Here is a 25625-nt window from a genome sequence, read left to right on the forward strand (position 1 = left end):
TAGCCCGAGAGCCTCTTCTTCTCCCATGAGCCTCCAGAAAGGGACAATGCTCTGGGGGGGTGGGGGGGGGGGGGGGGGGAAGAGTTTCTCCTAGGTACAGATCTAGGGTATGCTTCCCCTCCCCCAATCTTAACCATTAGTGGGGAAAATACAAAACTCACCCAAGATCAGCATCTAGGTGCAACTTCAAACATATTCCTTTTATTGTGTGACCCCTTTGTGATAATAATGACTGTCTGAATTTGCAGTTGATCAAAACATTCTTAGCACGTAGCTTATTGTCTGCATCCCAAATGTCATCCTAATTCCCTATATATAGTGCACTACTTTTGACCAGTATAGGCTCTGGTCAAAAGTAGTGCACTAGGATATAGGGTGCCACATTTGGGATGCAGACAAGACCACAGAAGAATGATTCACTACTCGTGCCTCTTCCTCCACGTTGTACATCAAAGGGAATTGTCTTGGTTGGTTATTGCTAAGGTGTTGTTAAAAAGGTCTCTGAATCATTGCTTAGTCAGAATTCAAGTTTAGGTGAGGAGGGTTACAGTTGGAAGTCCTATTAAGGTAACCACACACTGAATGGAAGGGTGGTAGCTCACTTGGGGGTACATTAGAGGTGGGTGTGTGTGTGTGTGTGTGTATATATATACATATATATATATATATAAATAAAATGGACCACATCCCATCAACAGCTCGTACTTCTGAAACAACCAATCCACAACAAGTCACTACCTAGCCTTGTATCATATTCTTTTGAGTGTACCCTCAACCCCCCTACCCCCATCTCAATCCATCCTGTTCTCTTCAGTAGCCTACTTTGGTTAACATGCTCCATTCAGTGTGAGTGGCTTTCAGAATGGCCCCTCAGACTTAGCGCTATTTATTTGACCTTGGCTAGGAACAATTACGACCCCAAACCGAGGGTGACTGCCAGCTTTCTTAGGGCTCCCTGGGACATTAAACAGGGCCTGTCCGACATTAGAATGAGTCTTTTGTTTCCCAGCTTATGTAAAGGAGTCCCAAAGCAGGGGTCCCACACTGTTGCACCTACGGAGGTCCACCACTCCTTTCAGACACCCCTCCCCCCTTGCTTATCGGCTTCAACTTCCAATCATCACCCGCTTTGTTAGGCTTTATTAGGACGCCACAGCAGCCAAAAGCAACAAGTGCTTTTTTTTGTGTAACTGGGTGTGTTGGTGTGTGTTTTGGGGGGCAACTAGAAGTCATTTTGGGGTGGTGGGGGGGGGGGCACACACTGCCATGGTCATTGAGCTGGTCTGGTTTTGAGGAAACAGAGTGAGGGGGAGTGTGATTTATATTGGCCAAGCGCTCTGTTGAGTTAGACACGGTCTACGTAGAGAGTGTGTGTCTGAGTGGATAGCGGTGGGCGGTGTGAACAGAGCAGAATATAGAGCGCTATACCAAGTCTGACACATTGGTCCAGTGCTATGCTACGCTAACGCTAACGGCTAGCACGTGTCCAAAAAACACTGACTGGATTCTAGAACAAGTCTGCCCTTTATAATAGCAATAATAACACATGGGTTTTATATACAGTTGAAGTCGGAAGTTTACATTCACCTTAGCCAAATACATTTAAACTCTGTTTTTCACAATTCCTGACATTTAATCCTAGTAAAATTGCTCTGTCTTAGCTCAGTTAGGATCACCACTTTATTTTAAGAATGTGAAATGTCAGAATAATAGTAGAGAGAATTATTTCTTTCTTTCATCACATTCCCAGTGGGTCAGAAGTTTACATACACTAAATTAGTATTTGGTAGCATTGCCTTTAATGTTTAACTTGGGTCAAACATTTTGGGTAGCCTTCCACAAGCTTCCCACTATAAGTTGGGTGAATTTTGGCCCGTTCCTCCTGACAGAGCTGGTGTAGCAGTCAGGTTTGTAGGCCTCCTTGCTCGCACACACTTTTTCAGTTCTGCCCACATATTTTCTGTGGAATTGAGGTCATGGCTTTGTGATGGCCACTCCAATACCTTGACTTTGTTGTCCTTAAGCCATTTTGCCACAACTTTGGAAGTATGCTTGAGGTCAATGTCCATTTGGAAGACCTATTTGCGACCAAGCTTTAACTTCCTGACTGATGTCTTGAGATGTTGCTTCAATATATCCACATAATTTTCCTACTTCATGATGCCATCTATTTTGTTAAGTCCACTAGTCCCTCCTGCAGCAAAGCACCCCTACAACATGATGCTTCCACCCCTGTGCTTCATGGCTGGGATGGTGTTCTTTGGCTTGCAAGTCTCCCCCTTTTTCTCCAAACATAACGATGGTCATTATTGCCAAACAGTTTTATTTTTGTTTCATCAAACCAGAGGACATTTCTCCAAAAAGTACGATTTGTCCCCATGTGCAGTTGCAAACCGTAGTCTGGCTTTTTTATGGCGGTTTTGGAGCAGTGGTTTCTTCCTTGCTGAGCGGACTTTCAAGTTATGTTGATATAGGACTCGTTTTACTGTGGATATAGATACTTTTGTACCTATTTCCTCCAGCATCTTCACAAGGTCCTTTGTTGTTGTTCTGGGATTGATTTGCACTTTTTGCACCAAAGTACGTTCATCTCTAGGAGACAGAATGCATCTCCTTCCTGAGCGGTATGACGGCTGCGTGGTCCCATGGTGTTTATACTTGCGTACTATTGTTTGTACAGATGAACGTGGTACCTTCAGGCGTTTGGAAATTGCTCCCAAGGATGAACCAGACTTGTGGAGGTCTACAATTCTTTTTCGGAGGTCTTGGCTGATTTCTTTCGATTGTCCCATGATGTCAAGTGTAACAGTATAGCTTCCATCCCTCTCCTCGCCCCAACCTGGGCTTGAACCAGGGACCCTCTGCACACATCAACAACTGACACCCACCGCGCCACAAAAGCCGCAGCCCTTGCAGAGCAAGGGGAACAACTACTTCAGGTCTCAGAGCGAGTGACGTCACCCAATTGAAACGCTATTAGTGCGCACCACCGCTAACTAACTAGCCATTTCACATCGGTTACACAAGCAAAGAGGCACTGAGTTTGAAAGTAGGCCTTGAAATACATCCACAGGTACACCTCCAATTGACTCAAATTATTTCCAACAATTGTTTACTGACAGAAGAAGCTTCTAAAGCCATGACATAATTTTCTGGAATTTTCCAAGCTGTTTAAAAAGGCACAGTCAACTTAGTGTATGTAAACTTCTGACACACTGGAATTGTGATACAGTGAATTATAAGTGAAATAATCTGTCTGTAAACAATTGTTGGAAAAATTACTTGTGTCATGCACAAAGTAGATGTCGTAACTGACTTGCCAAAACTATAGTTTGTTAACAAGAAATTTGTGGAGTGGTTGAAAAATTAGTTTTAATGACTCCAACCTAAGTGCATGTAAACTTCCGACTTCAACTGTAAGCCTAGTGCTTTTAAATGACCCAAAGTCACTTAAAGCCAGGCTAGCAAAGAAGCTAGGTTAGCAATAGACATGACGACTGGTTAGCATCCTGCATTTGACAAAACTGCTAATTACATTATTAACCTACTGATGATATAAGCAATTTTTTCTGAGTGAGATTCCAAAAACAACTGGTCACAATATAGAGACCATGAATCAGCCAGTGTTGTTTTCGAGACCACCTAAAACAAGACCGATTCATCACTGAGACCGGAGCTAATCAAGTCAGAGTCAAGAATATGGAGACTATGAATCAGCATTCTTTCCAGTTCGATGAAAACCGCTAGTGTCTGACTCAGTGAAGGAATCTATTCCCTGCTCTGTCTTTAACTCATTCACGTCAGGAGAGCTTCAAAGGAAAGGAGAAGAGAAGCTGCAGGAGCCTCTGTTCTCAAATGAGTTAATAATCTGCTTCAATGCATCTTCTGTTCGATGACATGCTGTTAGACTATGTATTGATAATTGCGTAAACCCACACTGATGTGAAAATCATGAGATAGTGAACATGTGCATGCCTGCATTTGAGTGTGTTTTTGGGTGCAAGTGAGGTCACATGTACTCATATATATACACAGCGCCAGTCAAACGTTTGGGCACGCCTCCTCATTCAAGGGTTTTACTTTATTTTTTACTAATTTCTACATTGTAGAATAATAGTGAAGACATCAAAACTATGAAATAACACATATGGAATCATGTAGTAACAATAAAAGTCTTAAACAACCCCAAAAATATGTTATATTTGAGATTCTTCAAAATAGCCACCGTTTGCCTCGATGACAGCTTTGCACTCTTGGGTTAGGGTTACCTGGAATGCATTTCAATGAACAGGTGTGCCAGCTTTGCACACTCTTGGCATTCTCTCAACCAGCTTCATGAGGTAGTCACCTGGAATTCATTTCAATTAACAGGTGTGCCTTGTTAAAAGTACATTTGTGACATTTCTTTCCTTCTTAATGCGTTCGAGCCAATCAGTTGTGTTGTGACACGGTAGGGGTGGGTATACAGAAGATAGCCCTATTTGGTAAATGACCAAGTCCATATTATGGCAAGAACAGCTCAAATAAGCAAAGAGAATTGACAGTCCATCATTACTTTAAGACATGAAGGTCAGTCAATATGGAACATTTCAAGAACTTTTAAAGCTTCTTCAAGTGCAGTCGCAAAAACCATCAAGCGCTATGATGAAACTGGCTCTCATGAGAACCGCCATATGAAAGGAAGACCCAGAGTTACCTCTACTGCAGAGGATAAGTTCATTCAATTTAACTGCACCTCAGAAATTGCAGCCCAAATAAATGTTTCACAGAGTTCAAGTAACAAACACATCTCAACATCAACTGTTCAGAGGAGACTGCGTGAATCAGGCCTTCATGGTCAAATTGCTGCAAAGAAACCACTACTAAAGGACACCAATAAGAAGTAGAGACTTGCTTGGGCCAAGAAACACAAGCAATGGACATTAGACCGGTGGGAATCTGTCTTTTGATCTGATGAGTCCAAATTTGAGATTTTTGGTTACAACCGCTGCGTCTTTGTGAGACGCAGAGTATGTGAACGGATGATCTCCGCATGTGTGGTTCCTACCGTGAAGCATGGAGGTGGTGGTGTGATGCTTTGCTTGTGACACTGTCTGTGATTTATTATTAATTCAATGCACACTTAACCAGCATGGCTACCACAGCATTCTGCAGTGATACGCCATCCCATCTGGTTTGCACTTAGTGGGACTATCATTTGTTTTTCACGGAGTGCTGCCTCAGATGACCCGGCCTCCACAATCTCCCAACCTCAACCCAATTGAGATGATTTGGGATGAGTTGAACAGCAGAGTGAAGGGAAAGCAGCCAACAAGTGCTCAGCATATGTGGGAACTCCTTCAAGACTATTGGAAAAACATTCCAGGTGAAGCTGGTTGAGAGAATGCCAAGATTGTGCAACGCTGTCATCAAGGCAAAGGGTGGCTACTTTGAAGAATCTAAAATATATATATTGATTTGTTTAGCACTTTTTTGGTTACTACATGATTCCATGTGTTATTTCATAGTTTTAATGTCTTCACTAATGTTCTACAATGTAGAAAATAGTACAAATTAAGAAAAACCCTTGACTGAGTAGGTGTCCAAACTTTTGACTGGTAGTGTATACACACACACACACACACACACACACACACACACACACGTAGTAGAATTACTTACGCTTCATTGGGCTCGTGTGTTGGTGACTGCCCTGTAGAGAACAAGAAAACAGGAGAGTGTGAAAATGGAGCAATATGCGATTGCCTTTTATCAAGCCACCATGGGGTATTTATCAAGCCACATCAGACGCTATCCCATTTCACTTTTGGTATTACAATCATAGGTCAAGGCCAAAGGCTGAGGATTCAGAAAGGGCTTTAGTAAACACAAACCCAAATCATCAGTATGCGTTTCTGGTCTTGGTTTACCTCCATACATCATCAGTTTGTGTTTTTGGCCTTGGTTAACCTCCATAAATCATCAGTTTGTGTTTTTGGCCTTGGTTTACCTCCATAAATCATCAGTTTGTGTTTTTGGCCTTGGTTTACCTCCATAAATCATCAGTTTGTGTTTTTGGTCTTGGTTTACCTCCATAAATCATCAGTTTGTGTTTTTGGCCTTGGTTAACCTCCATAAATCACCAGTTTGTGTTTTTGGCCTTGGTTTACCTCCATAAATCACCAGTTTGTGTTTTTGGCCTTGGTTTACCTCCATAAATCACCAGTTTGTGTTTTTGGCCTTGGTTTACCTCCATAAATCACCAGTTTGTGTTTTTGGCCTTGGTTTACCTCCATAAATCACCAGTTTGTGTTTTTGGCCTTGGTTTACCTCCATAAATCACCAGTTTGTGACAGGGGAGTGTAGCTAGTAGTTGATGCATCTAAAAATCGGTGATTTCAATTATGACTCTTGTAATTACAAGTCTACAACATGACCCAAAGCATCATGATATAGCATAATACACCACTATATGTCCTGGGAGAAAGGTGAATGATAAATTGCTAGTGGCATGAGTTTAGAAATAAAAATCCCACTGGTGACATAACAGACCTTCTCCCTCTGAAGAAATACCTACTTCTGTTTTCAATAGCAGCCTTGGTAAAACGTTCACTTACTAAAAGCACTAACATTATTGTACTGAGATGACTATGCGTGGGGGAAGCTAGCGCTACAGCTTTAGCCGGCTATTGCACTAAAACTGTCAGCGGCGTGGGTCTTTAAAAATGAGTTTATCTAGAATCACATAAAAGCAGTTGAAAACATTTGGAGAGCAAAAACACTGGGGAAACTGTTTCTGTGCTCGGCTAGATTTAGGAATGGTCGTTTTTACGTTAGGGAGGTGGGAGAGTTATACTAGTGCTCTTCAATAAATCTTAGCACAGTGTCAGGAGTACGAGGTTGTACATATGGCCCCTTTGACTAGTGTCGCTCCAGTTCATTTAGATCAATGGCATTGCCACATAATAATCCTCCAAAATAGCTGGCCAGAAGAGGAATAAGGCTATAATCGCTACTTGGGTGAATTAATGGATTGTGACTTATGAGTAGTGAACAGAAAGTCCAATTACCAAAAATGTGCAGTTTACCTTGTCCAGGAGTAGCTATGAATGCTGGGTTTATTTATTGAGTAAGTGAGTGGTTTCTGAAACCATGTATCCCACGGTAGGTTTAACAACCATCTCTGTATCGCTCTCCTTTTTCGCCAAGCTCTTTCTGTTAAAGTGTGAGAGGGAAAGAAAGACAGACACAAAGCCCACAAGCCCAACCACTCAACCTCTCCTTACCCAGTTTCACGTAGAGCACGCCGGTGCCAGAGATCACCTTGACCGGGTTGGAAGCCACGCACTGGTAGTAGCCTGTGTCCGTGGTGTCCAGGTCCGTGATGCGCAGCTTGGAGCCCGCATCGGTTTTGCGGATGGAGATGCGCCCTTGCTCCTGGACCACGGGAGCGTCGTTCTTCAGCCAGCGGATGGTGGGCCGTGGATTTCCCGTCACCTTGCAGTGCAGCGTGGCCGCCTGGCCCTGCACGATGGTGATGTTGTTCACCGGCTCCTGGAACTCTAGGAAGTAACCTAGGAGAGAGGTCACTGGTTAGGTTGAAGGTTAGGGGTTAGAGGGCTAGGATAAATATCAATGAGGGATGGAATGTTGGGGTGAAGACCTCTACGTTCTCTTGTCCTGGTTGGTCTTTGGCCAAAGTTTTTATGCACTTCTCACACTGTTGTGCTGACTCGAACCGTACTCTGCTGGCTTGGATGTTTTGTATTCACTTTACCGTTTCTAATATAGTTCCAGTAACTATGGTGGATGTGTAAGTAACCAGGCCAGTGCAGTACAGCTCGGCATGGCTCGGCTCACTATTGTGAAAAGGGTACAGAGGCCTATTATAGAAATGAGGCAACATACAGAACTATGTTGAATCAAAGGGAAAGAATTCCAACATAATATTCTGAAGCTCCAAGGCCTGTCCTGTTCTTTATTGCAGTGTTGCAGAGAAAAACACCCATTCCCCTCTACTGATATCACTTATTAGGTGGACACATGATCTCAACGGCTACAATAAGGAACACGCTAGTGGAAGGCTTAATGAGTGAGGGGCTGATCCTTTTCTTTTCATCCAAGTTTGTGTCCCAAATGGCAAACTATTTCCCTACATAGTGCACTACTTTTGATCAGAGATCTATGGGCCCGGGTCAAAAGTAGGCCCGGGTCAAAAGTAGTGCACTATTTAGGGAATAGGGTGCCATTTGGGACACAACGGCAGTTTCCTGTCTGGAAGAGAGGAGAGTTAGAACCAAACAATCGTGCTCCCCCACCTCCTCCCACTTCCTGTTCAATGGAGGTTGAGTACTTCCTGCATCCCTCTTTCTCTCTCATTCTCTCTTCATCCCTCCTTCCCCCCAGATGCCTATTTTTAGAACACAAGGCCCGCACTGAGAGAAATATATCTATATGCCAACAGTGCCTAATTTATCATAACCATTACAGATAACAAATCCTAATTGCTAAATTGCCGCATATATATACAGTCAATAAAAAAGCAAGCGTCATCTAAGATTGATTTATTGAAACCATAATATGAACTGGTTATATCTTGGAACACAATCTTCAAAAAGGTAGTAACCTCAACAGTAACCTCAGCAGTGGCGGCTTGTAGAAGCCTATGGCTGTGCAATGGCATAGCCTTGTTTTGTTCATTTAGCAGACAAGACGCTCCTATTTCCCGAGCTCTTATCACAGTCAAGACACATATATTTTATAGTAAATAGTTGTTTTTTTTAAATCATGAGGTAATATAACAGAATAAAATACAACAGAATATTTTTCCAAATGATAAAAAAAATTATGCGCATCTCATTCCTAGAACAGTTATTCTCAAAGAGAGATCATTTGAAAAATAAATCTGGGTTTACAAACCAAAATCAGTCTTCTTTTCAATATACAGATGTTCGATTGAGTTCATTCTGCCTGTTCTTTCGGATTTTCAAAATGGATGAACAATTCCACACTGAGCATTGCATGGTGATGAATTACAGCCAAAACATCTATTTGGTGAGTAGGCATATGCTTAATAATTCTGATGAAAATACGCTCTGTCTTTATCAAATTCATGTTTTTGCATATTTTCAGTGTGGAACATGTCTAGGTTTAGGGGAGTTATAGTCTAACCAATTCTAAATGGCACTAGGAGTTCGCAAAGTAGTTTAAGCGGAAAATAGACCGGATACAATTATTGGAAAACTGCAGCTCGTTGTTGGAAAACATATTTTCCTACTTCAATCAACCAGTCCATTTTGAATTTGTGATAAAACAGTCATCATTTGACAAGGAACCTAGCTTGTGTATCTCATGAGCTAGATACGTTTTTAAAAGGTGTTTATCTCTGTAGGCCTAACGGGAGCATCCAGTCTGCACGTGTTGTGTGCCCTACAAACACAGATGTACAACTGGAACGCTAGAGTCAAAGTAAACGAACGTGGTCTTCAAGACAACATTTCACTTGCCCGTTCGGGCAGTCACAAAGCCTATTCTACCGCCGCCCTATGGGACTCCCAATCACAGCCGGATGTGACTCAACCTGGATTCGAACCAGGGACGGTAGTGACGCCTCTTGCACTGAGATGCAGTGCCTTAGACCGCTACGCCAGTCAGGAGTTGACGTCCATTAGAGTACTCCATTACTTATGCCCATCCCTACGCGCAACCTTGTAGCGGTCGCCACATCTGGTTTACGTAACACTTCAACAAAACAAACATGTCACTTCCTCGCGACAGAGATTGAAGGAGTAGGGTGGGAGAGGGAAGGAGGGAGGGAGACCTCTTCTCCCCTCTGCTGCTCACAAGGAGGTGAGAGGAGATGAGGTGAGGAATACCGCAGGCAATGAACTCTCTCTTGAAATAGAGGGCCCGGGAGGAAGGCATGGACAGAGTGAGCATGAGAGAAAGCAGGAGAAAGAGTGAGAGAAAGAGGGAGAAAGAGAGAAAGAGGGAGAATGAGAGAGAATAAAGAGAAGGAGAGAATAAAGAGAAAGGGAGGACAGAAGAGAGAATAAAGAGAGAGAATAAAGAGAGAGAATAAAGAGAAAGGGAGGACAGAAGAGAGAATAAAGAGAGAGAATAAAGAGAGAGAATAAAGAGAAAGGGAGGACAGAAGAGAGAATAAAGAGAAGGAGAGAATAAAGAGAAAGGGAGGACAGAAGAGAGAATAAAGAGAGAGAATAAAGAGAAAGGGAGGACAGAAGAGAGAATAAAGAGAAGGAGAGAATAAAGAGAAAGGGAGGACAGAAGAGAGAATAAAGAGAGAGAATAAAGAGAGAGAATAAAGAGAAAGGGAGGACAGAAGAGAGAATAAAGAGAGAGAATAAAGAGAGAGAATAAAGAGAGAGAATAAAGAGAGAGAATAAAGAGAGAGAATAAAGAGAAAGGGAGGACAGAAGAGAGAATAAAGAGAGAGAATAAAGAGAGAGAATAAAGAGAGAGAATAAAAGAGAGAGAATAAAGAGAAAGGGAGAGAGAGAAAGAGAATAGAGAAAGACCCTTCAGTTTCTCTGCATTCCGATCGGCGCGACTCACTACAAATAACCGATGCCATTGGATAAGAGACCCAGACCGAGCCCACACTGCACAGTCATGTGATCCTGCCCTGTCGCCAGGTAACCAATGTTAACAAACATTGTCCAGGGTCAACACTCTGGTCAAGACCGGTAGACCACTGAACCATAGAAATAGCCAATAGAATATCTAAGTACTGAACTCTGTGTACCAAGGTTACAGATGCCTAGCCCCAGACCTGCATGTGATTTAGCCAACTGCTTTCGCAGATTTGGGGTCTATTCCATTTCAACTCTGCAAGGGATATAACATCAATCATCACATTGGACATTTGAGTCAAAACCATTTCTGTTCACATACTGTATCCTATTCCCTATATAATTTATTCCTTGCCCATAGGCTTCTGGTCAAAGGCAATGCATTATGTAGGGCAGTGTTCCCCAACTCCAGTCCTCCAGTAACCCCTACAGTACACATTATGTAGGGCAGTGTTTCCCAACTCCAGTCCTCCAGTAACCCCTACAGTACACATTATGTAGGGCAGTGTTTCCCAACTCCAGTCCTCCAGTAACCCCTACAGTACACATTATGTAGGGCAGTGTTTCCCAACTCCAGTCCTCCAGTAACCCCTACAGTACACATTATGTAGGGCAGTGTTTCCCAACTCCAGTCCTCCAGTAACCCCTACAGTACACATTATGTAGGGCAGTGTTTCCCAACTCCAGTCCTCCAGTAACCCCAACAGTACACATTATGTAGGGCAGTGTTTCCCAACTCCAGTCCTCCAGTAACCCCAACAGTACACATTATGTAGGGCAGTGTTTCCCAACTCCAGTCCTCCAGTAACCCCAACAGTACACATTATGTAGGGCAGTGTTTCCCAACTCCAGTCCTCCAGTAACCCCTACAGTACACATTATGTAGGTCAGTGTTTCCCAACTCCAGTCCTCCAGTAACCCCTACAGTACACATTATGTAGGGCAGTGTTTCCCAACTCCAGTCCTCCAGTAACCCCTACAGTACACATTATGTAGGGCAGTGTTTCCCAACTCCAGTCCTCCAGTAACCCCAACAGTACACATTATGTAGGGCAGTGTTTCCCAACTCCAGTCCTCCAGTAACCCCTACAGTACACATTATGTAGGGCAGTGTTTCCCAACTCCAGTCCTCCAGTAACCCCAACAGTACACATTATGTAGGGATGGAGATGGAGAAAGGGGGGATTGGAGGGGGGGTGAAGGTAGATGGAGGGGGGTGAGAGAGGGGGAGATGGGAGAGGGGATGAGAGAGGGAGAGACGGAGGGGAGATGAGAGAGGAGATGGGAGAGGGGATGAGAGAGGGAGAGACGTAGGGGAGATGAGAGAGGGGAGATGGGAGAGGGGATGAGAGAGGGAGAGACGGAGGGGAGATGAGAGAGGGGAGATGGGAGAGGGGATGAGAGAGGGAGAGACGGAGGGGAGATGAGAGAGGGGGAGATGGGAGAGGGGATGAGAGAGGGAGAGATGGAGGGGAGATGAAAGAGAATGTTGGCCAGGTTCTGACAGGCAATCATGTCTCAAATCTCTCATCAGACTGTCTATCTCTAGGGTCTGGTCATGCTCTGTTGACACCCTGCATTGGGAGACTTACAACACACACACACACACACACACACACAACTCCAAAGATAGTGACTTATTCTCTGATAATTACTGAACCATCTCTGATTTAACAGTTGATGACTTCCTGCTTTCTTATCCTTTTATCTGAGGATTTGCCTGTGTACCATCTGTCCTATGATAAATCCTGTTGTCTTGGCCCTTGGTGAGGTGGCATGCCTGCTCATGTAGGTTTGGTACATGCCTACGACCACATAAGCAATCAAGTACTTTGGTGGTTAACACAGTAGATCAGTTGTTACATACATGCTGTCACTGAATCGTATAGGACCTACTGTGAGTATGCACTCTGTAACCACTAACCTAATCTACTGTTCTACAGTAGTGAAATCCATGTACACACACACACACTTAGAGAAAATAACATATGACCTTCATAGAGCCCACCACTTGGGTATGCCTTCAAGTTGTATATTTTGTAATGCCATAACATCAGGTTGCCAAGCCACAACTAGCCATGATAGCCTCCAACAGCCTTGATGGAAAGCAATGGACAATGTTAGCAGGCCAAGGAGAGTGCAAAGGCAAAGCTCCACTCCAGCTATATTCCAAATGGAAAATAACCTCAAACATCCTCAAATAACCTCAATCACTTTGGTGTTTTTCCTTTCCTCCAGGCCAAAAGGTTGTTGGCGCCTGCACAACTGTCGATTCGAACAAATACACTTAAACAGTCTTGGAGTCGGTAGATATCTTGGATACTTGTCCTCAAGGCATCGGTTCAAAAGGCCGGTGATAGGATTTATCCATTTAAATGGCAACAAAGGTCAAGGGTGAAACCAATGGTGTGGGCTGAGTCTCAAGCAGTTACAATATTCAGTGCATTATACCTATAGGCATTTGATGTGTAATGTCTTCACGCATGGCAAATAAATCAGGAAGTGATGACTATCATCATCATCACTATCAACTTATATCATTAACCAATAAAATTGTACAAGCAACAACCCAAGTTTTCCAACCTATTAATGCTACTATTCTCTAGAAAACATTTTACGTTATATTTTCTCCAAATTGATCTCAATATGTTGAGTTTTGGACAATTATTCCCCCATAATGCCGTTAGATAATATAGTAATACCATTACTTATTTTTTATTTATATATATATATATATATATTTATTATATGTCCTCTTTCCTCAACTTACCCCATTAATATAGGGAGCACCCCCCTATCCACATCGACAGGACAGCAGTGGAGAAGGTGGAAAGTTTTAAGTTCCTCGGCGTACACATCACAGACAAACTGAAATGGTCCACCTACACAGACAGTGTGGTGAAGAAGGGGCAACAGCGCCTCTTCAACCTCAGGATTCTAAAGAAATTTGGCTTGTCACCTAAAACCCTCAAACTTTTACAGATGCACAATTGAGAGCATCCTGTTGGGCTGTATCACCGCCTGGTAAGGCAACTGCACCGCCCACAACCGCAAGGCTCTCTAGAGCAATGCATCACCGGGGGCAAACTACCTGCCCTCCAGGACACTTACAGCACCTGATGTCACAGGAAGGCCAAAAAGATCATCAAAGACAACAACCACAAGAGCCACTGCCCGTTCACCCCACTACCATTCAGAAGGCGAAGTCAGTACAGGTGCATCAAAGCCCGAGAGACTGAAAAACAGCTTCTATCTCAAGGCCATCAGACTGTTAAACAGCCATCACTAGCACAGAGAGGCTGCTGCCTACATACAGACTTGAAATCATTGGCCACTTTAATAACTGGATCACTAGTCACTTTAATAATGCCACTTTAATAATGTTCACATATCTTGTATTACTCATCTCATATGTATATACTGTATTTTATACCATCTATTGCATCTTGCCTATGCTGCTCTGTCATTGCTCATCCATATATTTCTATGTATATATTCATATTCCATTCCTTTTCTTAGATTTGTGTGTATTAGGTAGTTGTTGTGGAATTGTTAGATTACATGTTAGATATTACTGCACTGTCGGAGTAAAAAGCACAAGCATTTCGCTACACTCGCAATAACATCTGCTAACCATGTGTGTATGTGACCAATAACATTTTGATTTGATTTGCTAATTGTAGTTCATTAGAGGGGCAACATAATGTCCTCTTCCCTCAATTTACCCCTTTACTGATTACAGTTCACTAGGAAGAGCCAGAGAATGCATGGTTGAATAGTGACACACAATTTTGTTGTACAACTTGTACATCCCATCCTCTGGCTCCACACACTACAACATCTGCCTGGAGTAGTTGTGGTCCGCCTCACAGAGAGCTTATGCAATGGAAAAATGGTGCTGAGGAGTGTGCCTATCCCCACCGCATGCAGCAGAGTACTCAGCATAGCGCAGAGCAATGATGTCACCATTTAGGGTTTAATTAAAGCTTCCTAGTCCAAATGGCATCCTATTCTCTACGTAGTGCACTTATTTTCACTATGTAAGGAATAGGGTGCCATTTGGGACACATCCCTCTATTTGGAACACGCCCCGCCTGTTTTCTTCTGACAGCCCAGAGGAAGTGGAGGCTGCATCTCTGCAGCTGGCAGACAGAGCCAAATGGGTTTGAATGTTTGTGTGCAGTGGTGATTGGAGGACAGTAAACAACGTGTTGAGTGCTGACAGGGCATTGCACACTTCAACGACGCAGCGCCACTGGACGAGCCAAAGTACGCCGGAAACAAACGGAGGAGCTCATTAACAGGTGAAAATGACAGGAGGGTTTTAGTTTGGGATAAACACGTAACATGCTGTCTTTAGGCAAGAAGAGCCGAATACGTTTATTTGCTGGAAACACGGCCAAAGAACTTAAAGTACATTGGTATCGATGACTCGATGCTTTCTTTCCAATCCTCGGGCTAGAGTAATGAAATACATCTCCTGCTGCTACAGCCAGCTTGTAACTGGGCCTGGTTCACTAAAATCCTCTGAGGATTCCATCATCAGTTCTGGTCAAAAGCCAAACTACTTTGTGTCCAGTGCCGGGGTTCTCGTGGCGACACGGTTGTATCAAATATCAAGGTTTGAGTGATTTACTTCTCCCCGAGAGATAGACGTAATGAAAAGCAGCTTCCTCCTAAAGCCCAGTGCTGCCACCCTGCCGGACCAGGCCAACGAAACCTCAGGTCTTTTGGATCATGCCACAGCGGTGGTGTTGATGCTTCCAAAACACACAATGGCTGTCCCAAAGCATCGAATCCCACCCCATGTCCCCACCTATGACCCTCATGTCTGTAATTCCCCTCTATCGCTGATATCACTGTATCCCATCTCCTTTCAACTACCCAAATTTACTGGGAAAAGAAACAGGCTGGGATTGACTTGGGCAAATTCAAACAACCACTGTTTGAGGACTTAGCCTGGTCTGACAACCCATGTACCTTACTAATACAGACCAAAACATTCCCTTGCATCTGTCAAAGGAGAGGGAAACACTAAGATTAGGGAGCTTTGATTTCTCTCGAAAGTTCAATTTCTTTTAAATTTAATGAATTGTTCTGAATGTGAAGAGTAGACCCGCTCCTCTGAAAACTACTACTGTGTCCCAAGACCCTGGACCGATGGCCAACACAAAGCCTCCATGGTGCAGCATTTTCCCTCCGCTGGTATTAAAAAGACCCCCCCCCCCCCCCCTGGGGGGCGCCCTCAACGCACGTCAAACCCCCACCGCTCTCCATGACATAATTAGGCTGCACATGGAAGATAGAGATCTCTGAGTTTGGGAGGGGCTATGTAGTGTTTGATGTTCATGCCAATATGGCGGTCGGTGGCTTCAAAGCCTCACATTTGCCAATACATAGCATCAGCAATCCAGGGTTTACACACATCATTGGTTTGGAAGGGCTATGTTGTGTTTGACGTTTGTACAGCCATTCGGGGGGCGCTATTACAAAGTTTGTCCGGTGGTCATTAATTATCCTAATAACATAGGGCTGTGGGCTGATTTTTCATTATGAATTTTGGAGTATGGTTTTAGGTGGAGGGCTGTAGAATGGCTGTATTCCAGTTACTTTCCGTCCTTCATAACAAATCTAGGATCAGTTCTTGCAGCCCTAGTCTAACACATTCTGAACATCTCAGCCAATCTGGCCAGGAATCAGTTCTTATGTGGAACAAATGTACTGTATCAACATGACAGAATAGAGGGGGGGGGGGGGGGGCTCCGCTACATGCCTCCCCTCCAGGATCCAGATTAGAATGGGGATGGGGGGGAGACAAAGTGCTAAAGGGACTATCAGAACAAACGCTTTATTCCGACATAGCGGCTTCCCTCGTCTGCAATCACCCAGAGTCATTGAGGCAGAGGAGGCTGGATGGAGGAGCCATAGTAGGATGTGCTCATGGAATGGAATGGAGTCCAACATGTGGTTGCCATGTGCTTGATGTGGTTGACTCCATTCCAGCCATTACAATGAGCCCGTCCTCCTATAGCTCCTCCCCAGCAGCCTCTTCTGAACTTAAGCATGGGATGAGATGAGCTGTGAAGGCCCTGCTGCAAAGGGATGGGAGCTCTGTTCAACTCCAAAAGGCTTTCATTTTGCAGTTTCCCGTGCCGCCACGCTGACCTTCAACACGGGGGTCCCACAGGGGTGTGTGTTTAGTCCCCTCCTGTACTCCCTGTTCGCCCATGACTGCGTGGCCGCGCACAACTCCAAAACCTGTCTGCTGACAGCACAACAGTGGTAGGCCTGATCACCGGCAACGATGAGACAGCCTACAGGGAGGAGGCCAGTGACCTGGCAGTGTGGTGCCGGGAAAATAACCTCTTCCTCAATGTCAGTAAGACCAAGGACCTGATCGTGGACTACAGGACACGGGGAGGCGAGCACGCCTCCATCCACATCGACGGGGGTGCAGTGGAACGGGTCGAGAGCTTCAAGTTCCTCGATGTCCAAATCACTGAGGACTTAAAATGGTCCACTAACACGGGCACAGTCGTGAAGAAGGCGCGACAGCACCTCTTTCCCCTCAGGAGGTTGAAAAGGTTTGGTATGAGCCCTCAAATCCTCAAAACGTTATAAAGCTGCATCACTGCTTGGTATAGAAATAGCACCGTTCTCGATTGCATGGTGCTACAGAGGGTGGTGCGGACAGCCCAGTAGATCACTTGGGCCGAGCTCCCTGCTATCCTGGACCACTATAACAGGCAGTGTGAAAGGAAGGCCCGGAAAATCATTAAAGACTCCAACCACCCAAGCCATAGACTGTTCTCTCTGCTTCCACACGGCATGCGGTACACCAACAGGCTCCTGAACAGCTTCTATCCCCAAGCCATAGACTGCTCTCTCTGCTTCCACACGGCATGCGGTACACCAACAGGCTCCTGAACAGCTTCTATCCCCAAGCCATAGACTGCTCTCTCTGCTTCCACACGGCATGCGGTACACCAACAGGCTCCTGAACAGCTTCTATCCCCAAGCCATAGACTGTTCTCTCTGCTTCCACACGGCATGCGGTACACCAACAGGCTCCTGAACAGCTTCTATCCCCAAGCCATAGACTGCTCTCTCTGCTTCCACACGGCATGCGGTACACCAACAGGCTCCTGAACAGCTTCTATCCCCAAGCCATAGACTGCTCTCTCTGCTTCCACACGGCATGCGGTACACCAACAGGCTCCTGAACAGCTTCTATCCCCAAGCCATAGACTGCTCTCTCTGCTTCCACACGGCATGCGGTACACCAACAGGCTCCTGAACAGCTTCTATCCCCAAGCCATAGACTGCTCTCTCTGCTTCCACACGGCATGCGGTACACCAACAGGCTCCTGAACAGCTTCTATCCCCAAGCCATAGACTGCTCTCTCTGCTTCCACACGGCATGCGGTACACCAACAGGCTCCTGAACAGCTTCTATCCCCAAGCCATAGACTGCTCTCTCTGCTTCCACACGGCATGCGGTACACCAACAGGCTCCTGAACAGCTTCTATCCCCAAGCCATAGACTGCTCTCTCTGCTTCCACACGGCATGCGGTACACCAACAGGCTCCTGAACAGCTTCTATCCCCAAGCCATAGACTGCTCTCTCTGCTTCCACACGGCATGCGGTACACCAACAGGCTCCTGAACAGCTTCTATCCCCAAGCCATAGACTGTTCTCTCTGCTTCCACACGGCATGCGGTACACCAACAGGCTCCTGAACAGCTTCTATCCCCAAGCCATAGACTGCTCTCTCTGCTTCCACACGGCATGCGGTACACCAACAGGCTCCTGAACAGCTTCTATCCCCAAGCCATAGACTGCTCTCTCTGCTTCCACACGGCATGCGGTACACCAACAGGCTCCTGAACAGCTTCTATCCCCAAGCCATAGACTGCTCTCTCTGCTTCCACACGGCATGCGGTACACCAACAGGCTCCTGAACAGCTTCTATCCCCAAGCCATAGACTGCTCTCTCTGCTTCCACACGGCATGCGGTACACCAACAGGCTCCTGAACAGCTTCTATCCCCAAGCCATAGACTGCTCTCTCTGCTTCCACACGGCAAGCGGTACACCAACAGGCTCCTGAACAGCTTCTATCCCCAAGCCATAGACTGCTCTCTCTGCTTCCACACGGCAAGTGGTACACCAACAGGCTCCTGAACAGCTTCTATCCCCAAGCCATAGACTGCTCTCTCTGCTTCCACACGGCATGCGGTACACCAACAGGCTCCTGAACAGCTTCTATCCCCAAGCCATAGACTGCTCTCTCTGCTTCCACACGGCATGCGGTACACCAACAGGCTCCTGAACAGCTTCTATCCCCAAGCCATAGACTGCTCTCTCTGCTTCCACACGGCATGCGGTACACCAACAGGCTCCTGAACAGCTTCTATCCCCAAGCCATAGACTGCTCTCTCTGCTTCCACACGGCATGCGGTACACCAACAGGCTCCTGAACAGCTTCTATCCCCAAGCCATAGACTGTTCTCTCTGCTTCCACACGGCATGCGGTACACCAACAGGCTCCTGAACAGCTTCTATCCCCAAGCCATAGACTGCTCTCTCTGCTTCCACACGGCATGCGGTACACCAACAGGCTCCTGAACAGCTTCTATCCCCAAGCCATAGACTGCTCTCTCTGCTTCCACACGGCATGCGGTACACCAACAGGCTCCTGAACAGCTTCTATCCCCAAGCCATAGACTGCTCTCTCTGCTTCCACACGGCATGCGGTACACCAACAGGCTCCTGAACAGCTTCTATCCCCAAGCCATAGACTGCTCTCTCTGCTTCCACACGGCATGCGGTACACCAACAGGCTCCTGAACAGCTTCTATCCCCAAGCCATAGACTGTTCTCTCTGCTTCCACACGGCATGCGGTACACCAACAGGCTCCTGAACAGCTTCTATCCCCAAGCCATAGACTGCTCTCTCTGCTTCCACACGGCATGCGGTACACCAACAGGCTCCTGAACAGCTTCTATCCCCAAGCCATAGACTGCTCTCTCTGCTTCCACACGGCATGCGGTACACCAACAGGCTCCTGAACAGCTTCTATCCCCAAGCCATAGACTGCTCTCTCTGCTTCCACACGGCATGCGGTACACCAACAGGCTCCTGAACAGCTTCTATCCCCAAGCCATAGACTGCTCTCTCTGCTTCCACACGGCATGCGGTACACCAACAGGCTCCTGAACAGCTTCTATCCCCAAGCCATAGACTGCTCTCTCTGCTTCCACACGGCATGCGGTACACCAACAGGCTCCTGAACAGCTTCTATCCCCAAGCCATAGACTGCTCTCTCTGCTTCCACACGGCAAGTGGTACACCAACAGGCTCCTGAACAGCTTCTATCCCCAAGCCATAGACTGCTCTCTCTGCTTCCACACGGCAAGTGGTACACCAACAGGCTCCTGAACAGCTTCTATCCCCAAGCCATAGACTGCTCTCTCTGCTTCCACACGGCATGCGGTACACCAACAGGCTCCTGAACAGCTTCTATCCCCAAGCCATAGACTGCTCTCTCTGCTTCCACACGGCATGCGGTACACCAACAGGCTCCTGAACAGCTTCTATCCCCAAGCCATAGACTGCTCTCTCTGCTTCCACACGGCATGCGGTACACCAACAGGCTCCTGAACAGCTTCTATCCCCAAGCCATAGACTGCTCTCTCTGCTTCCACACGGCATGCGGTACACCAACAGGCTCCTGAACAGCTTCTATCCCCAAGCCATAGACTGCTCTCTCTGCTTCCACACGGCATGCGGTACACCAACAGGCTCCTGAACAGCTTCTATCCCCAAGCCATAGACTGCTCTCTCTGCTTCCACACGGCATGCGGTACACCAACAGGCTCCTGAACAGCTTCTATCCCCAAGCCATAAGACTGCTAAATAGCTAACACACACACACACACACACTCTGCTGCTAATCTGTTTATCATATATGCTGATGCCTAGTCACCTTACCCCTATACATATCGACCTCTATCACTCCAGTATCCCTGCACATTGTTAATATGGTACTGACCCTGTATATAGTCACCTTACCCCTATTCCTATCTCCCTCTATCACTCCAGTATCCCTGCACATTGTTAATATGGTACTGACCCTGTATATAGTCACCTTACCCCTATACATATATACCTCTATCACTCCAGTATCCCTGCACATTGTTAATATGGTACTGACCCTGTATATAGTCACCTTACCCCTATTCCTATCTCCCTCTTTCACTCCAGTATCCCTGCACATTGTTAATATGGTACTGACCCTGTATATAGTCACCTTACCCATATTCCTATCTCCCTCTATCACTCCAGTATCCCTGCACATTGTTAATATGGTACTGACCCTGTATATAGTCACCTTACCCCTATTCCTATCTCCCTCTATCACTCCAGTATCCCTGCACATTGTTAATATGGTAGGTTCTCCTGTTCTTCATATTTCTATTTCTCTGGTGTTTTTGTTCTACATTGTGTTATTTTTAGTACTACATTTACTTTGATTACTGCATTGTTGGGTTTATAGCTTCGAAGAAATGCATTTCACTGTACTTGTGCACGTAACATTAAAACTTGAAACTTAATCTCGACCCGGGCCCTTCCATTGAACTGCGTAGTGAATCAAACGAGAGCTTTTCTTACAGCTGCAATATGTAACTTTTTGGGCGACCTAACCAAATTCACATAGAAATGTGTGTCATAGATCTGTCATTGAAAGCAAGTCTAAGAAGCGGTAGATATGTTCTATATGCGTAATATGTATGCTTCCCGTTTTTTTTAACGTATTTTACTTTTGGTTACGTAAACCAGCTTCAAAAGAGCAGAAAATACAATATTATTGGTTATGGAAAATATATTTCACAGCGGTTTAGATGGTACAATTACTCTTTCTACACTACACTCGCTTGTTTTGTCACAAACTGACATTTGATTTGATTTTAGGAACCAGGAAATAGCGGAGCGATTTCTGCATAGTGCATCTTTAACCGAGAAACCAAGGCTGTGTCCCAAAAGGCACCCTATTCCCTATATAGTGCATTAAATGAGGGAGTAATTTGGGACACATACAGACACACTCAAAAAACAGGAGAGTCAAGGACATCATTGCACTTGAGAAGAAGCAGGTCTCTGCAGAGCCTTTTGGGGAGAGGTTTTAGGCCAGGGCGGGTCTGGAGGCCTGGAATGTTCTTTCCAGAGATTCTGTGCTCTGTCACACCACACTGGGTTCAGATTAACGTGAACAACTACTCTTCAGATCGAGATAAGGGGAGTCCGTCTGTCAGTCAATTTGTCCGTCTGACAGTAAACAGCTGTACGAACTGATAACAAGTAAATATGTGTGTGTGTGTGTGTGTGTGTGTGTGTTTACAGCTCATGTACACTCCTATAGTAAATCATGATTAGGGAAAGGAGAAAAAGAGGGGGAGGAGCCATAAAGAGAGAAAAGGAGAAAGAAGGAGAGAGAGAGTTACCTTCAGCTGTGGGTGCTGCTCCATTTTAATAAAGAGAGAGAGAGAAGGAGAAGGAGAGAGGGAGAGGGAGAGAGTTACCTTCAGCTGTGGGTGCTGCTCCATTTTAATAAGAGAGAGAGAGAAGGAGAAGGAGAGAGGGAGAGGGAGCGGGAGAGAGAGAGAGTTACCTTCAGCTGTGGGTGCTGCTCCATTTTAATAAAGAGAGAGAGAGAGAGAGAAGGAGAGGGAGAGGGAGAGGGAGAGAGAGAGAGTTACCTTCAGCTGTGGGTGCTGCTCCACTTTGAGCTTCTGCCAGCCCCTCAGACTCCACTGGCTGGGATAAGCTAGGATCTGCTTCTGCTGCAGAGACAGGAAGGAGACCAGAGTTAGGAGGGAACAGAACTCACATAACCCTGCCTTGGTTTGCCTTAGATCCAGGTGTCTGAACAGAAACCTGCTGATACTGACTACAGTGCTGCTGACACATCAAACAATATACCACCTGAAATATTAAACACATCAATATGTTTCTGTTAGTAAATGATCCTATCATCTTGCTAAATGTGCAGCAAAGAATGATCCTACAACTGTCATGTCTCAATGCTTGAAGTCACTGAAATGTTTCTTTTTTTATTTATGTAACCTTTATTTAACTAGGCAAGTCAGTTAAAAACAAATTCTTAGTTACAATGACAGCCTACACCAGCCAAACCCTAACCCGGACGACACTGTGCCAATTGTGCACCACCATATGGGACTCCCAATCACATCCAGTTGTGATACAGCCCGGATTCAAACCAGGGTGTGTGTAGTGACGCTTCAAGCACTGAGATGCAGTGCCTTAGACCGCTGCGCCACTCGGGAGCCCAGAACAGAATGAGAAAAGAGTCTGCATAAACTCTGCCAAACACAACAAGTAGATCCAAAACCTCAATTTAATACAGCCGTTTTGGGAACAAGGCTTTAGAGTGACTAGAAGGATATTTTATCTGATGAAAATTGCCATGGCCAAAAGCAAAAACAGAGTTTTCATGAAACTATGATATTGTTGTATTCCATCCAACATCTGCCACCAAGAGCGCTGGTCTTGCTACAAGATGAACAGAGATCGATTTTCAGTGAGCCTGGCTAGAAATGACTCCATCACATCAAAGATGAACAGAGATCGATTTTCAGTGAGCCTGGCTAGAAATGACTCCATCACATCAAAGATGAACAGAGATCGATTTTCAGTGAGCCTGGCTAGAAATGACTCCATCACATCAAAGATGAACAGAGATCGATTTTCAGTGAGCCTGAAATGACTCCATCACATCAAAGGATCAACGTTGCCTATTGATTTGTCATTAGACTAATGTGTTACAGATGTTAGTTACGTGCTCTACTGAAGTTAACGATCACACAATGGATAATTACTGCCGAACTGGTCTCAGGGTACTATTGAAAATGATATTTATTTATTTATTCCCAGAGGAATTACGAAAAAAATACAAATACATGTGCACAGAAAAATCATGATTTATATTCATGGTCAAAATTCACAACAGGTTATTTCTCTGGACATTATTTTGGGACAAACACTCATTCATATGTTCAGTTTTTGATCCAAGAAAAATCTAAAAGATCAACAGATTTATGGTAGTGATTTTCCCCCCCAAAAAACTTTACGATCGTTAAGAATTGCTTTCCAAAAGTACCGGAAAGAGAGGAAGAGTTCATCTTATAGGAAACCACACTTTGGCACATAGAAGCCCAAACATAGCTGCTGGACAAGTTGAGGTCACTCACATGGTCTGCGTCTCAAACACCACCCTATTCCCTATATAGTGCACTAGTTTTGACCAGGGCTCATAGGTCTCTGGTCAAAAGTAGTGCACTATATAGGGGATAAGCTGCCATGTGGGATGCAACCATGATTACTCTGCAGTAGCGTTTCCCCACAACTGGGTTAGGAATGTGCTGCGGGGCTGGCAAATAGCGATTAGCACATTAATGAGCGAGTGGCAATGGAGGAGCGTTTTAGCCCTGTCCAGTCCAATCCACACCTCCCATGCTCTGACATACACAGGGTCACGTTCAGTAGCCAAACGTTGTCGAACATTACAGATTGAAATGGCTTGAATAGAGCTGAAGCGATTCCTTATTCTACAGGTCAGAGGCATGTTTGTTTTTACATAGAAATATGCTATCTGAACGTTCCACAAGTGTGTCCTGCTGAAGGCCCCGGTCACCAGACAGCACATCAGCTGTGTCCTGCTGAAGGCCCCGGTCACCAGACAGCACATCAGCTGTGTCCTGCTGAAGGCCCCGGTCACCAGACAGCACATCAGCTGTGTCCTGCTGAAGGCCCCGGTCACCAGACAGCACATCAGCTGTGTCCTGCTGAAGGCCCCGGTCACCAGACAGCACATCAGCTGTGTCCTGCTGAAGGCCCAGGTCAACAGACAGCACACCAGCTGTGTCCTGCTGAAGGCTTGTGTCCAGTAGGGAACACCATAGCAAATGTATTTAGGAAAATTTGCATTTCTACTTGCACAAATTGTGGTAGTACCTCTCCCGTTTCTTTCAGGTTTAAAACATTTTCTCCCTACTGGGCATGACCATGGAAGCCTCAAGAACATGTCCATCTGGTAGACATATCTCACTAGTCTTCACTTCAAATCGATCCAACTCCTAGGTTTTATCACCTTTAGTAGTGTTCAGTGTAATGAAAATATGTCAAGCACAGACTATTATTACAACGTCCTGCAAGTCTTCACTTGGAAAAACATCACTAACATTTTTCTAGTTATAGTGCATGACGATGAGAGGAGTTTAAACGTTGATATGTACATGAGCTCCTTCAAATGATACATCCTAAATGACACCCTGTTACCTATGTAGTGCACTACTTTGACCAGGGCATATAGGGCTCTGGTGTAGTCCACTACATAGTAGTGCACATGTATAGTGAATAGGGTGCCACTTGGGACACAAACCAAAGGTTTAGCTCAGCTCCCACGGTCTGGTTTAGTCATGCTGAAAAGCACAGCTAGGATCTGAGAGAGCAACACCTCACGCAAATTCCATACATTGCAAGACCTATTAATTTGACTTAAGTTTTACCATGGCAATGGGCCTTTAATCAAATCAATTCTCAACCCAATTATGTCAAATCTAAATATTTTTTTTGCAATTCCATTTTTTTATTCTGTCCAGAGAAGACTTCAATTGAGGTGTTCATAAAAAAACAGCTTTATCCTTGACTGGGCAACATTCTTAAAATAATATTTAAAAATGGGATTATGGACTTTCAATTGCATTGAAATGCAAACTATTTCCTTACTCTACAATGACTGCAAAACTACTCAAATACCCATCCTTGATGAGCATATAGGGCTTGTCAGCTAATATAATTCATTGAACGGCTTGCATTTTGACTGGTACTGTGTATATATAACAGTAGTGTGTGTGTGTGTCTATATATATATATATATATTCAAAAGTTTGGGGTCACTTAGAAATGTCCTTGTTTTTGAAAGAAAATAACATTTTTTTGTCCATTAAAATAACATCAAATTGATCAGAAA

The 25625-nt window shown here is 45.0% G+C and overlaps 1 protein-coding gene across 3 annotated transcripts in view; it reads right to left on the minus strand.

Moving 5' to 3' along the window:
• The window catches only part of ror2 (receptor tyrosine kinase-like orphan receptor 2), a 134338-nt gene that overhangs the window by 29877 nt on the left and 78836 nt on the right, over positions 1-25625 (minus strand). For 2 of the 3 annotated variants that reach the window (XM_029710457.1, XM_029710455.1), the window contains exons 2-4: positions 22333-22416; positions 7266-7553; positions 5662-5692 (exon numbers count right to left, since the gene is read on the minus strand). In XM_029710457.1, the coding sequence (XP_029566317.1) occupies positions 5662-5692; positions 7266-7553; positions 22333-22416 (403 nt within the window). The remainder of the gene's footprint in view (positions 1-5661; positions 5693-7265; positions 7554-22332; positions 22417-25625) is intronic. The other variant, XM_029710456.1, reaches the window with a different exon arrangement.

Source organism: Salmo trutta, chromosome 23, assembly GCF_901001165.1.
Source record: "Salmo trutta chromosome 23, fSalTru1.1, whole genome shotgun sequence".
Lineage (NCBI taxonomy): Eukaryota > Metazoa > Chordata > Actinopteri > Salmoniformes > Salmonidae > Salmo > Salmo trutta.